General features: G+C 45.3%; 1 protein-coding gene across 1 annotated transcript in view; it reads left to right on the top strand.

Moving 5' to 3' along the window:
• Positions 1-15,054, top strand: part of PARVA (parvin alpha) — a 47,983-nt gene that overhangs the window by 29,595 nt on the left and 3,334 nt on the right. The window contains exons 9-11 of the mRNA XM_023754528.1: positions 535-603; positions 5,195-5,296; positions 6,026-6,098. Of these exons, the coding sequence (XP_023610296.1) occupies positions 535-603; positions 5,195-5,296; positions 6,026-6,098 (244 nt within the window). The remainder of the gene's footprint in view (positions 1-534; positions 604-5,194; positions 5,297-6,025; positions 6,099-15,054) is intronic.

Genomic DNA, 15,054 nt, shown 5'->3' with positions numbered 1-15,054 from the left:
TCCATTTTTCCTGTCTTGTTCTCACTGGAGAACTCATCCAGTCCCTTTCTTCTCCCATCAGGATGATGGCGTCTCTCAGGGGGTTCTGAGACTACTATGAGCACCCTTTGTTCCCACCCTTACTCAACCTCCAGCCGTCCCTGCCTCCACACAGGCACAGAAAGGGACTGCAAGGAGGGACCCAGTGGGGTCATTTCTTCTCTGGCCCCCTGACCCTGGGGTCAGACCCTCCACCTCTCACTCTCAGGACTCCTAGCTCCTCTCACAGTTTGAGTCACATAGTGTCCAGGACCGTAAAGCTTTGAAAGCCTCCTTTCCTATGAACTCCAGGGGCTTTGCAGAAAAGCCTCCCAGGCTGCTCACTCATCCTCACTCAGCTCAGCACAGGGATCCCAGGCCCAGTGCTCTCAGCAGGGCCTCATCACATGTGGTCACCCTGGTCCATGTCCTCACGGTGGAGTCACTGAGGTGGCCCCGAGGGCCTGGCACTGGTGAGAGTCTCCATCTCAAAGCCGCCTGTGCTTCTTTTTTTAGACTCTCATCACTTTTGTGAACAAGCACCTGAATAAACTGAACCTGGAGGTCACAGAACTGGAAACCCAGGTGGGTGACAGCCCCGAGGGGAGCGTGGGGGGCCAGGCCCTGCTCAACAGCTACCATTCCAAGTGCCCCATCCCTGCACGGCCAGGAGGGCTTTCCACACTGACCCTCAAGCTTTCCCAGGAGGGAGGGGATTCTATTCCTGTTTGGACTTTATCTGAATTTACTTTGGAAAATTGCAAGAATATTATCATGAATATCTAAACACTCTTCACCTACATACACCAATTATGAATATTTGACCACATTTGGACTTTCTTTTTTCTCTCTCTCCACCTAAGCACTTCAGCATACATCTCTTAATAACAAGTACATTCTCTTAGATAACCACATCCACTGATCAAATTCTGGTAATTTTAACATTGGTAGAATACATCGTTTAGGTTAAACCATATGCAATTGCTGATATTTGACTACTTTTTAAAAAATATATTTTATTGATTTTTTTACAGAGAGGAAGGGAGAGAGATAGAGTTAGAAACATCGATGAGAGAGAAACATCGATCAGCCGCCTCCTGCACACCTCCCACTGGGGATGTGCCCGCAACCAATGTACATGCCCTTGACCGGAATTGAACCTGGGATCCTTCAGTCCGCAGGCCGACGCTATCCACTGAGCCAAACCGATTACGGCTTGACTGCTTTTGACAATGTCACATTTCAAAGAAACACTCTATATTCCAATTTTTCCAGTCTCCCTAATATTCTCACATGCAGGCCTAACCGGTTTGGCTCAGTGGATAGCGTTTGCCTGCGGACTCAAGGGTCCCAGGTTCGATTCCGGTCAAGGGCATGTACCTTGGTTGCAGGCACATCCCCAGTAGGGAGTGTGCAGGAGGCAGCTGATCGATGCTTCTCTCTTATCGATGTTTCTAACTCTCTATCCCTCTCCCTTCCTCTCTGTAAAAAATCAATAAAATATATTAAAAAAATATTCTCACATGCAGTATTTAGTTGTCATGTTTCTTTAGTGTCTTGTTATAGAACAGATCCTCAGCCTTTCTTTACATGATGTCATTTTTGAAGAGTGCAGGCTATTTGGTTCATAGAATGTCTCTAAATGTCCCTCCTTACAATTAGATTCAGGTTATGCATTTTCAGTAACAATACCACCTGAGTAATGGTGTCTTCTCAGCCACTTTTGTCCAGCAGTCCATGACTGGTGACAGTAACTTTGATCACAGGGGTAAGCTGGTGTCCACCAGACCTCCCTACTGCTAAGGTCCTCTCCCTCCTTTATAAGTAATAACTAATCTTTAGTGGGAGATACTTTAAGGCTGTGTAATATATTGTTTCCCAACCTCCTTTCATTTGTGATGACTTTCTAAAATGAGGTTTTCTTTTGAGCACATGGACATCTCTTGTTGTTTCTAAAAGCAATTCCTGGCCCAGCCAGTGTGGCTCAGTGGTTGAGCATCAACCTATGAACCAGGGGGTCAGGGCATATGCCTGGGTTGCGGGCTTGGGCAGGCAGGAGACAGCCAATCAATGATTCTCTCTCGTCATTGATGTTTCTGTCTCTCCCCTTCTCCCTTCCTCTCTGAAATCAATAAAAATATTTTTTAAATAAATACATGCCCTAACTGGTTTGGCTCAGTGGATAAAGCGTCAGCCTGTGGACTCAAGAGTCCCAGGTTCGATTCTGGTCAAGGGCATGTACCTTGGTTGCGGGCACATCCCCAGTAGGGAGTGTGCAGGAGGCAGCTGATCGATGTTTCTCACTCATCGATGTTTCTAACTCTCTATCCCTCTCCCTTCCTCTCTGTAAAAAAATCAATAAAATATATTTAAAAAAATAAATAAATAAAATAAAATAAAATAAATACATAATAAATAAAAGCAATTCCAGGTCTGTGCCTGAGTACTGTCTGAGTGTGTCTGGACTCTGTGGAACGAGTTTACATGCTCTTTGGGGAGTTAGGGAACACTCTGGAAAAGTGATATTTCCTCGAATGAGCTAGAATGAGCTCTGGGATTTTCCCTAAGTTTGCATGAACAGGTTGTGCTATGAAAGGGAGTCTCTGGTGAGTGTGTTTGGTGTTCGTCTGCGGGTTTTACCATCGAGTCATCAGAAAGAGCAGTCAGGGTGGGAGCTGTCTATGTCAGTGGCGCTCAGAGCTGTGAGTAACCCCGACCCTAACCCAAGGTCCTCCCCTGAGTTGATAGATTGGAATTTTTTATTCTCAGCCTATTCCAGCCACAGCCAGAATGAGGCCCAGTTAACTATTTCCATGGGCAGGCCTTGATTCTAACATGGATGCTGGGTCTGCTCTTGCATTGTCCACCTCTGGGATGGCCTAGGATGAGTCATGCTCAGGCCCTACCCACCTGATGGATGGAAGCAGGCAGGAAGCTGCACCTCGGCCAAGTTCATGCAGGGTCGTATGCCCATAACAAAGGCGAAGCACAGGCCCACCAGCCAGCCACCTGGCAGATCTCTGACTCGGGCCCAGCTCACATTCCAGGCAATTCAGTCTACTTTTTTTTTTTTTTTTTAAGTTTCCTAAGATGATTCCAAGAACTTTGGCCTCTTGTGAACTCTAGCAACTGTTGTTTATGCCCACGAACCTTTGGTGGCCCCACTTCCTTTGAAAGGTTCTAGGATACCAGGTACTCACCCGACCTCTCTACCTTTGCTCAGGCCCCTCTCCATACCTAGAACACCTCCTCCTTCCACATTTCCCTCATCCCACAGGCCTCCACTCCTCCACAAGCCTACCCCAGTGCCCAGCACACACTCACCTTGCCCTTCCTTGAGCAGAATCCCTCTGCTTAGCCTAGGAATCGATGGTCCCTCAGACCAGGTTCCCAGCCCGTCCAGACTCTACTGTCCTAGATGGGAAGGTAGGGCTCTAAGCCTCTTGTCCTGGCCCTCAGCACACGGTTGTACTTTGCCAGTAAGTTGTGTCCTGATTGCTTTGTTGTTTTCCCAGATAGTAAGCAATATAGCACATCTTCACTTAACATCATCAATAGGGTCTTAGAAACCGTGACTCAAAGCAAAACGACTTATAACTAAACCAATTTTCCCATAGGCTAGTTGATATAACCAAGTTCCTACAGCGTATTTTTGGTCACAAAAATGTCACCAAAGTTCTAAGTAAAGACCCCCTCCCCAACTTTTCTAATATTAAACATTGAAATAAATGTGAGTTCTGCATACATTTAAGAAATATTAATAAAAATAAGTAAGAATTCTTTTCTAATCTGCTTGCTCCAGTTCAGGGTCACAGGTGGCTAGAGCCTATCCCTGCAGCTCAGGGCACAAAGCAGGACCCAACCCTGGACAAGACGCCCTTCCACCCACACTCACGCAGACTGGGACACTGTAGACACGCCAACTCATCTGATGTGCACATCTCTGGGATGTGGGAGGAAACCCAAGTACCTGGAAGAAACCATGCAGACATGGGGAGAGCATGCCAACTTCACACAGACAGTGGCCACAGCTGAAAGTCAATTTTTTTCTCATCAACCTTATAATGTAATGATGTTATTCAAGGACCTGCTATAGTTAAATATTTATTAAGTTTTGCCTACACATCAAGCAGTACTCTAGGCACTTTATACCTATTAACTGGTTTAGTCCTCATGATAACCCTATTAAGTAGAAACTATACTTCAGTCATCCCCATTTTACCAAGGAGAAAAATGAGGCACAGAGAAGTTATTTAACTTGCTCAAATCACACAGCCAGTGAGTGGTTCAGAGCCCAACTTCGTAATAGCCACACGGTGCTGACTCTTAAGCAATGATACAGTGAGATATGTGAAAGGAGAATGACGAGGCCTGTATGACACTAGAGTTCTTTGTTCACAAAGTACTTCACCCTAATAGCCTCATGCCATTGGCCTTGGACATCCCCTTCCCCTCCTCCTTCTGCCCCACCCTAGCTAATTCCTGCTCATCCCTCCAGTCTCCATTCAGGCAGCGCCTCCTCTAGAAGCCTTCCCTGTTGCCTTCAGTGGGAGAGAGTGACTCTGTCACACAAGCCAACCTGCTTCCCTCCATCAGAGCAGCTGCTGCATTTTCTCCACATCAGTCTCCCTATTGGGCTGTGAGCTCCTCTAGGGAAGGGGCCACACCTGGCCCATAACTGTGGTCCATGTGCCGGATCAGGGCTTGGAACATGGTCAGTGCTCAATAAATGCTGGATCATGCCTGGCTGGTGTGGCTCAGTGGTTGTGCATCAACCTATGAACCAGGAGGTCACAGTTCAATTCCTGGTAAGGGCATATGCCTGGGTTGCAAGCTTGATCCCAATGTGGGGCATGCAGGAGGCAGCCAATCAATGATTCTCATCATTGATATTTCTATCTCTCCCTTCCTCTCTGAAGTCAATAAAAATATATATTTTTTAAAAAGATTTAAAAATATGTATTTAGAAAAAGAAATCCTTATTATAAAAATATTTTAAAATAAATAAATAAATGCTGGATCAACTAAGATCAGGACTGTGGGTGCCACCTCCAGTGTTGGACCAGCCAGATATGGGACAGGCCAGACATGTTGACATAGAAGCTGACGAGCCCTCTGGATGGGGCTTGCCTGGGGACTCAAGGGCCCAGTGCCTTCATTGGCTCTCTCCCTCCAGTTTGCAGATGGGGTGTACCTGGTGCTACTCATGGGGCTCCTGGAGGGCTACTTTGTGCCCCTGCACAGCTTCTTCCTGACCCCGGACAGCTTTGAACAGAAGGTAAGGAGAAGCAATGTGGAGGGAGGCCTTAACCCACATGCTCTGACTCATCCACCTACATCTTTGCTGGGGCATCTGGGGAAAAGGCAGCAGCTTCCTGTCTACCCATGGTCCTCAGTGGTTGGATGCGGGGCCCATTCTGATGAGCACTGAGCTGGAAAGGAGCTACCTGAAGACCACAGAGCATCTGACCACTCACCCCCACCATAGCTGGCCTTGGTTCCCTAGTCATATGCCCCAGCCAGGTATCACTGGCCAGTCTCATCTCTCCCAGAAGTGACAAGGCTGGTCGTACCTGAATACCCACACTCAGCCTCATTCCGATGACTCTTATAAGCCGCCACAGCCTGCGTGCTAGACAAGGGGCATTTGATTCAAGGCAGAAAGCCTTCTCTGCTTCTTGTGCATATGTCTTGCTCCCTGATTCTTTCAACTGAGAGCACTAATGTGCCTGAGTTGAAAATCCTGGTAGTTAACACAGGAACACAGTAGAACAGAAAGAGGATTGTGAACGTCTCCAGCACTGATCACCAAGAGTAGGCTGGGATAGGCCAGCCCACACTCCCCATGGCCTGTCCATTTTGGTAACCTCACTTCTCCTTCAAATTAGGACATTTTAGCTCAGCCTCTGTCCCTCTAGCTCCATCACTTCCCAGGGGCAGATCCCAGGATCCACAAGGGCCCAGGAATGAGTGTGCAATAACATAGGCACTGCATTTCTCTTTCCAGGTCTTAAACGTCTCCTTTGCCTTTGAGCTCATGCAAGATGGAGGGTTGGAAAAGCCAAAACCTCGGCCAGAAGGTACTTTGCTCTTTTCCTGGGTTTGTGACAAGATGATGAAACCCTCTTCCTGTACATGAGTGTTGGGGACACAGGGCAAGGCTCGTGGTTGAGAAAAGAAGGACGAGTTTCTTTTCAGAAGTCTTCTCTACCATTTTTAGAAGGTGTGACAGGGCACAGCTGCCCAGTCCTGGAAATCCTTTGTGAGCTGCTAATCACATGGCCCTGGGAAGAAAAAATCTGAACTCTCATGCATGGGATCACAGAGATAAGGGCCCAAGCAGACACAGTACAGAGCAGAGGTGCTGCTGCAGAAACTGCCCTGTGCCCAGTTTCCAGGTTCTTCAGTCCCTGGACAGGGTACTGACCTGCCAAATTGCTGTATTCCAGGTCAGGCAGGGGAAGTTGCGGGAGTCATTGCTGGCAGCTCTGCTCTGAGCATAATTGCCTTTCCTTCCCTGTGCCTACTCCAAACTGTCTAAGGATGATTTGTCGGGTTTGGATTGAAAGTGTAAGAGTTTAAAAAAAACAACAACACAAAAACACAAAAGGCACAAATAACAAAATGCTCCATTAGCCCTTCTGTGCTGGCGCTTGGAGCTATGTGTGCATTTGTGCATGTAGGAGTTCTTCTTAGTACGGATGTTTATTTCCTGAAACTTACTGACTGAAATATTTCATTTTACCAGCACTACCAAGGTTTACCAGCACTATCATCAGTGCTTGGATAGGGGAGGAGGGGACTATTCAACACTGTGTTGAAGATAGTTTTCTGTTTATGTCAATTTGGAATATTAAGAATGCCATAAGTAGGCCCTTTTGCTTGACTTTCCTGGGTGTTGAAAGGCAAGTTAACAAGTAGGGATTGTGTACTTTCTCTCCCCATTGTTGCCTCTGCTCTAAATTCTTCTACCCAAACCTCCACATAGGAGTGGTCCTTCACTGACTGTCCAGTGGGCCTGAGACCCTCATGCCAAGAGAGGTAGGCTATCCTGACCTCAATGTACTTGAGGCCACTCGGGGGAGAAAAGAGATGTACCCAGTCACCAGAACAAAAGGACAATGGTGATAATTGCCATGAAAGAGATAAAACTAACAAGTTGTGAGAACTGAGGGGGTGGTGCTCACTGTTCTCTGGGGTGGAGGATGGTTTGATAAACATGGTGGTAGTTGGGCTAAACCATAAGGATCAGGTAGGATTTTTGTTTGGAGATTAGATAGAGGGGTGGCAGGTTCAACCAGAGGCTGACCTTGACCTGCACTGGTTCCCCTCCTAAGGACCCCCAGAACCAACACAATTGGTGGGTGGCTTCAGACCACCCCAGAACACCACCCAACCAGCTCGACAAACGACACACCCAGTTGGCAGGCTTGGCTGCATCAAAGCCCTAAAGTGACTCTTGCTCTGTGGGTCAGTCCCAGCACAACAGCTCATCTGCAATAGTCACAACCAGCTCTCACAACCAGTCAGCCTGAGGGCCAGTCCTACTGACGGATGTGCCAACAGCAATCATGGATCACCTACAACAGGAGGGCACATACAAAACACACAAGGAACTCCACTGGAGCAGCTCAGGTAACCAGGCAGACAGACTGCACTTCTGGGCCCCACAGGACACAAGCAATCTACCAGATGCAGACTTTAAAACAGTGGTTATAAGGATGCTCAATGATCTTAGGGAAAAAAAATAGATTAACTCAGTGAAGACTTTAAAAAAGACATAGAAAACATAAAAAAGAACCAGTTGGAAATTAAGAATAAAATAACTGAAATAAAATATACATTAGAAGCAATCAATAACAGATTAGATGAAGAAGAGGATTGAATAAGTGACCTGTGAGACCAAGCAGCAGAAAACACCCATTGTAGTACCAAAAAGAAAAAGAATTTTAAAAAATTAGGATAGTTTAAGGGACCTGAGGGACAACATCAAGCATACAGGGGGCCTGAGGTACAACATCAAGCAAACATTTGGATCACAAGGGTACCAGAAGGGCAAGAGAGAGAACAAAGAACTAAAAAATTCCCTAACCTGGCAAAGGAAATAGACATACAAATCAAAGAAGTGCAGAGTCCCAAATAAGATGACCCCAAAGAGGTCCACACCAAGACACATCATAATTAAAATGCCAAAGGTTATAGTCAAAGATTGCATCCTAAAAATAGCAAGAGAAAAGCAGTTAATTACATAAAAGGGAACTCCCATAAGACTGTCAGCTGATTTCTCAACAGAAACTTTGCAGGCTGAAAGGAATGGCAAGAAATAGTTACAAAAGGCAAAGACATACAACCAAGAATGCTCTACCCAGTAAGGCTATCATTTAGAATCAAAGGAGAAATAAGAGTTTTCCAGACAAGGAAAAGCTAAAAGAGTTCATCACCACTAAACCAGTATTACAACAAATTTTATAAGAAATGTTAAAGGGACTTCTTTAAGAAGAGAAAAAATGATCAAAAATATAAATAAGAAAATATAGGAAAGAAAAAATTCTCACTATAAAAGCAAACATACTAAATAAAAGTGGTGGATCACCAACTATAAAGCTAGTACAAAAGTTAAAAGGGAAAGTAGGAAGATCATGTGTAATTACAACAATAAATTAAGGGAGACACACAAACACACCAATATAAAAGAAGTAAAAGAGAATGACAAAAACATAAATGAGGAGGGGGTGAGTAAAAATTGTAGTGATTTTAGAATGTGTTCAAACTTAAGTCTCCGTCATCTAAAACTGCTATAAATATAGCTTAGTACAGGGTGGGGCAAAAGTTGTAAGTACTTGAAACAAAGAATTTATTCTTGTATTATTATTTACTAATTATTGTATTATATTCCATTTGAACAGCTACTTTTGCTACACCCTGTATATATGAACTACATGGTAACCACAAACCAAAAATCTATGAGTTATACAAGAAATTAGGCATACAGGGAGAGATCAATAATAATATAATATAGTAATGGATAGAACATCCAGACAGAAAAATCAACAAGGAAAGAGTTGCCTTAAATGACACATCAGATCAGATGGATTTAATTGATTTTTCTAGAACATTTCTCCTCAGAGCAGCAAAATATACATTATTTTCAAGTGTATGTGGTGGGACATTTTTCAGGATAGGTCACATTAGGCCATAAATCAAATTTCAATAAATTTAAGAAGATTGAAATCATAACAAGTATTTTTTCTGATCACAGTGGTATTAATCTAAAATCAATTATAAAAAGAAAACTGAAAAACACACAAACACATAGAGGTTAAATAACATGATACTAAACAATGAATGGGTTACCAATGAAATGAAGAAAGAAATCAAAAGATACGTTGAAACAAATGAAAACCTAACATCCTAAAAATCTGTGGGACACAAACAGAGCAGTTCTAAGAGGGAAATTCATTGCAATATAGGCCTATTTCAAGAAACAAGAAAAATCTCAAACTATCCTTTTAGCTAAAGAAACTAGAGAAAAGAAAAAGAATGCCCAAAATGAGTTGAAGGAAGGAAATAAAAAAAGGTGAGCCGAAACCGGTTTGGCTCAGTGGATAGAGCGTCGGCCTGCGGACTGAAAGGTCCCAGGTTCGATTCCGGTCAAGGGCATGTGCCTGGGTTGCAGGCACATCCCCAGTGGGGGATGTGCAGGAGGCGGCTGATCGATGTTTCTCTCTCATCGATGTTTCTAACTCTCTATCTCTCTCCCTTCCTCTCTGTAAAAAATAAATAAAATTTAAAAAAAAAAAGGTGAGAGTGGAAATAAATGAAATTAGTCCAATAGAACAATAGAAAATATCAATAAAACCAAGAGCTGGTTCATTGAAAAAATAAAATTGATAAACCTCTAGCGATACTCCAAGAATAAAGGAGAAGGACTGAATAAAATACAATTAGAAATGAAAAAGGAGAAGTGACAACTGACACAACAAAAATACAAAGGAAGATCATATACAATGATCAAGTGGGATTTATTCCCAGGATGCAAAGTTGGTTCAAATTCTGCAAATCAATTAATGTGATACAACCCATAAACAAAATGAAAAATACAAATCATATGACTATATCAACAAAGACAGAAAAAGCACATGACAAAATCCAACATCCATTTATGATTAAAACTTTTAGTAATGTGGGGATAAATGGAACATATCTCAACATGATAAAGGCCATATATGACAAACCCACAGCTAACATTATATTCCACAGTTAAAAGCTGAAAGCTTTCTCTTTAAGATCAGGATGTTCACTTTCTCTACTTTTATCCACAGCAATTAGACAAGAAAAAGAAATAAAAGGCATCCAGAATCTAAAGGAAGAAGTAAAACAGTCATTACTTGCATATGACATGATACTATATAGAGAGAACCCTAAAGATTAAACATACACACAAAATACTATTTAAACTAAATGAATTCAATAAAGTGACAGAATACAAAATTAATATTCAGAAACCAGTTTAATTTTTATACACCAATAATGAACTATCAGAATGAGAAATTAGTAAAACCATCCCATTTACAATTGCCTTCAAAAGAATAAAATACCTTAAGTATAAATTTAATCAAGGAGGTAAGTGACCTGTACTCTGAAAATTATAAGACATTGACGATAGAAAGTTAAGAATCTATACATATAAAGAGGTAATATGCTAATTGACTGTTACAGTGTCCTAGTAATGACCAATTTGCATATTGATGCAGGCGCAGCAGTGGGTGGGTGGCCAGAGCCAAGTTTCCGGGGGTCTGAGGAGAGCGCCTGACAGGAGCCCGGACTGCAAAGAAGGAAGAGGAAGTGGCCATGGGGAGCTCTTCCAATCCCCCTGTACGGACACCCTACCCCAGCCCCCGCACCTCTGCAGGGGACAGCTGGATACTCTACCCCAGCCCCTGCACCCCCGGGGAACGGGGAGGCTGACTGGACGAGGAGAAGACCCAGCCTCGGGGGTAACTGCAGCCCACACCTCCGACTCCCAATCTCTTACCCCGCCAGGGGCACCCACAACAATAGCACGCCAGAGACCACCCATCAGCGCCCCCGAGGCACCCGGGGCCCTCGACCCGCCACTGCTGGGCCCCCTCTGCTGAGGCCGGGCATGCCTCTCTTCCCTACAACTCCAAACCCGGGTGGAGGCAGGCCTGAGCGGCCCCCCAGGGTCAGACCCTTCCCCCCACAGCAGCAGCACCATCTCTGCATTGGAAGCGCGCTAACCAGCACTCCTAGCCCACCTGGCTCCACCCTGGCCCAGCCCCCACCCTGCTCCAGGAGATTGGAGCCCCGCCCTGAGCAGGTACAGCTGCCAAACAGCCACGTACAATTTAAAGAATGGCGCCAAGTGGGAAGGTTTGACAGTTACTCCTCCTTCAGCCTCGCCGCCCCCTAGCGCCCCCCTAATGCCCTGGCCCCTGCCAGCGCCTCCAGGGATGACCACTGCTACAGGGTTGCTGGCCAGAGCCCGCCTCTCTCCAAGGCCTGTGGAACCCTCTGCAAAGCTTCCATAGCTACAGTCCTAGGAAATAATCATGCTCTCCTCCACTAATCAGCACGTGCTACCTGTGAGGGTACCTGTGGGCTTAAAAACTTACTTGATAAAACATTTCTAGCTTTATTAGCTCAGAACCTCCTCATGACAAGCCAGTGAGGTAGGCGGAGAAGAGATTACAATTCCCATGGTATATGCGTATGTATTCAGAAATGAAGCTCAGGGAGGAAAAGTGTCAAGCCCAGTAGTTCCCAAGGTGCAGCACACACCCCACAGGGGGGCAATTTGATTTTAAGTGGGTGCAATTCCAGAATGAGTTAACAGTGAATTTTTGCATTTCTTATGGTTCTAGGGGGCCTCATCTACAGCATATCCTACATAATAAAAGGCTAATATGCAAATGACCAAATGGTGGAATGACCAGTCACTATGATGCGTGCTGACCACCAGGGGGCAGACACTCAATGCAGGAGCTGCCCCCTGGTGGTCAGTGTGCTCCCACAGGGGGAGTGCCGCTCAGCCAGAAGCCAGGCTCACTGCTGGCGAGCACAGGGGCAGTGGTGGGAGCCTCTCCTGCCTCTGTGTCAATGCTAAGGATGTCCACTTGATGGCTTAGGCCCACTAAGCCATTAGTCAGACATCCCCCCAGGGCTCTTGGACTGCTAGAGGGCACAGGCCAGGCTGAGGGACCCTCCCCCACAAGTGCATGAATTTCGTGCACCAAGCCTCTAGTATGCAAATAAATGGAAGGATATACCATGCTCATGGACAGGAAGAATTAACCTCGTTAAAATGTCCTTACTACCCACAGCACTCTCCAGATTCAATGCAATCTCTATCAAAATAACAATGCCATTTTTCACAGAACTAGAACAAATACTCCTAATATGTATATGAAACCATAAAAGACCCCGAACAGTTAAAGCACTATTGAGAAAGAAGAACCAAGTTGGAAATGCTACCTGATTTCAAACTATACTACAAGGCTATAGTAATCAAAATAGAATGCTACTGGCATAAAAAACACATAGATCAATGGAATAGAATAGAGATCCCAGAAATAACCCCACATCTATATGGTCAATTAATCTATGGCAGTGGAGGCAAGAATATACAGTTTTTTCAATAATTGGTCCTGGGAAAATGGGATAGATACATGCAACAAAATGAAACTAGACCTCTTTTTTACACGATACAAGAATAAACTCAAAATGGATTAAAGACGTAAATGTAAGACGTGAAACCATAAAACTCCTAGAGGAAAACGTGGGCAGCACTCTCTTAGCAATATTTTTTTTATATGTTTCCTCAGGCAAGGGAAGCAAAAGAAAAAAATAAACAACTAGGACTACATCACACTAAATAGTTTTTTTCACAGTGAAGGAGACCAGCGACAAAATGAAAAGACTGTGTCCCTCTAGAGCAGGGGTTGGAAACATCGGCCCACAGGCCGTATAAGCCCTGAGAAATCACGTGGTCTGACCCTTCCAAGGCATTAGGGGTGAGTTAATTAAATGTTTGACCAAACATAGCAGGCTCATTTTTTAGTTGATAAATTTGTATGCCCTTGAATGATGTTATAAATATCCAAATGGCCCTTGGCAGATAAAAGTTTCCCCACCTCTGTTGTTAAGTGTCTCTTCCTGGGGAGGCCACTCTAGTATCCTAATGGCATTAGGAATGGTCCCTGAGTAGACTGTACCCAGTTGGTGAGCACCCTATCTCTGGATAGGAGAGAGATAGTAGGAGAGCTGTGGTCAGCATGTCTGCTTCTGTTTTCTCGAGCTTCTTCATACGAAACTTCCTAGTGACAGATTAGAAGTACTCATTCTGATACTTCAGTGTTCAGGCATTTATTTCCCTCCAGACAGGCAAGTTTCCCCAACGTCAATTAACCTATAGGGATATTTCAGCACATCCATGACAAGTCTCGTACAATTACTGAACTGCTTAATATGAAACTTCCTGCCCAATGGGAATGGAGAAACACATCTGTTTTATTTGTTGTTACACTGGGCGTCACACCCATGCTGAGAATTTCCAGTGCGGAAAGGAGAACTGAACCAGTGTTTGGTGAAATTGTACCTGGTGAGAGATGTACCCAGCACTCCCTATGCATTCGTGCTCCTGCCTAGACAGGGAGATTCGGCAGTGAATGCTACAGACTTTACGAAACGCGCCAATGTGGGTAATTCTTTTAGGGTGTTTCAGAATCAAATAGGGCCCTAGCCAGTTTGGCTCAGTGGATAGAGCATCAGCCTGCAGACCAAGAGGTCCCAGGTTCGATTCTGGTCAAGGGCGCATACCTCGGTTGCAAGCTCCTCTCCCACCCCCGGCCCTGGTTGGGGTGCACGCAGGAGGCAACCAATCGATGTGTCTCTCTCTCACATTGGTATTTCTCTGTCTTCCCCTTTTTCTTCCACTCTCCCAAAATCAGTGGGAAAATATCCTCAGGTAAGGATTAAAAATAAAAAATAAAAATCAATGGAAAAATATCTTCCAGTAGGATTAATTTTTTTAAAAAAAATCAAATAGGCGGCGGTGGAGGCATTTTTCATGGCAAAGTGGTTTCAAGGTCAGGAAAACACATCCTCTGCCAGGCTGTTTGACACTCAGCCCTGCCGTACCCTGAAGTCCCCTGGAAACTCGGGGTTTGCATCTCAGAGGACTTTTGCTGCCCAAGCTTCACAACCGTTTCGTTCTCTGGAAACACAAGCCTCCCCAGAGGCTGAACAGTCCAGCTAGAGTGGGTAGAAAGGATTGGAGAGGGCAAGAGGCTTTGAGGAGCCTGTTCCATGGCTCCGGTACCACCCAACCTTCCCCTTCGCGCTCACTCCCTTGGTAAGCTCACTTTTTCTCCTCTCTGCCTTTCTAGCAGTTTCTACCTGAGGTAACTTCCTGTCCTTTGACTTGAGTGGAATTTAAGAAACACACCACCAAGCCATCAGGGGAGGACAAGAATCAGCCCCAGGGCATAGGACTGACTGGGCATGAACGCGGCTCAGCCACTGGGCAGGGCCCCAGGTTGAGGCTCAGATAGATGCATGAACCAGGTGGGAGCAGACAGGGAGGCTGAGTGTCAGGCCTGAGAGCTCCTGGTCTATCAACAGGAGAACTTGGAGCCAGTTCCAAGCCCAGCTGGGGTGGGAGAGGGTCCGTCTGCAACTGGGATAAGGCCCAGTAGAGGCATACAGGAGGGTGTCTAGGGGTGGAGAGGAGCCCTGAGGAGGTTCCCCAGATCCTTGGTATGTCGCCCTGTGGCTGCTCATCATTGCAGGGCCTGGGACCTGGGTGCACCTGGCTGTGGCGACCACATGGGCAAGGGTTCCTAAGGCGAAGGCCCGGGAACCATTGTCCAGCCATACAGACCCACTGGCCTCTGTTCTTCCTGGGCTTGGAAGAACCCTCACCCTAGATGAGTGCGTTGCTAGAGTGCTGACATCTCCCCCACCTTCGAATCCCAAAGCATTTATTGTTTTCTCTGATATCATTTACCTCATCTG

The sequence above is a fragment of the Myotis lucifugus genome, unplaced genomic scaffold (assembly GCF_000147115.1).
Source record: "Myotis lucifugus unplaced genomic scaffold, Myoluc2.0 scaffold_61, whole genome shotgun sequence".
NCBI classification, from domain to species: domain Eukaryota; kingdom Metazoa; phylum Chordata; class Mammalia; order Chiroptera; family Vespertilionidae; genus Myotis; species Myotis lucifugus.
This window is presented reverse-complemented; position numbering and strand designations above follow the sequence as displayed.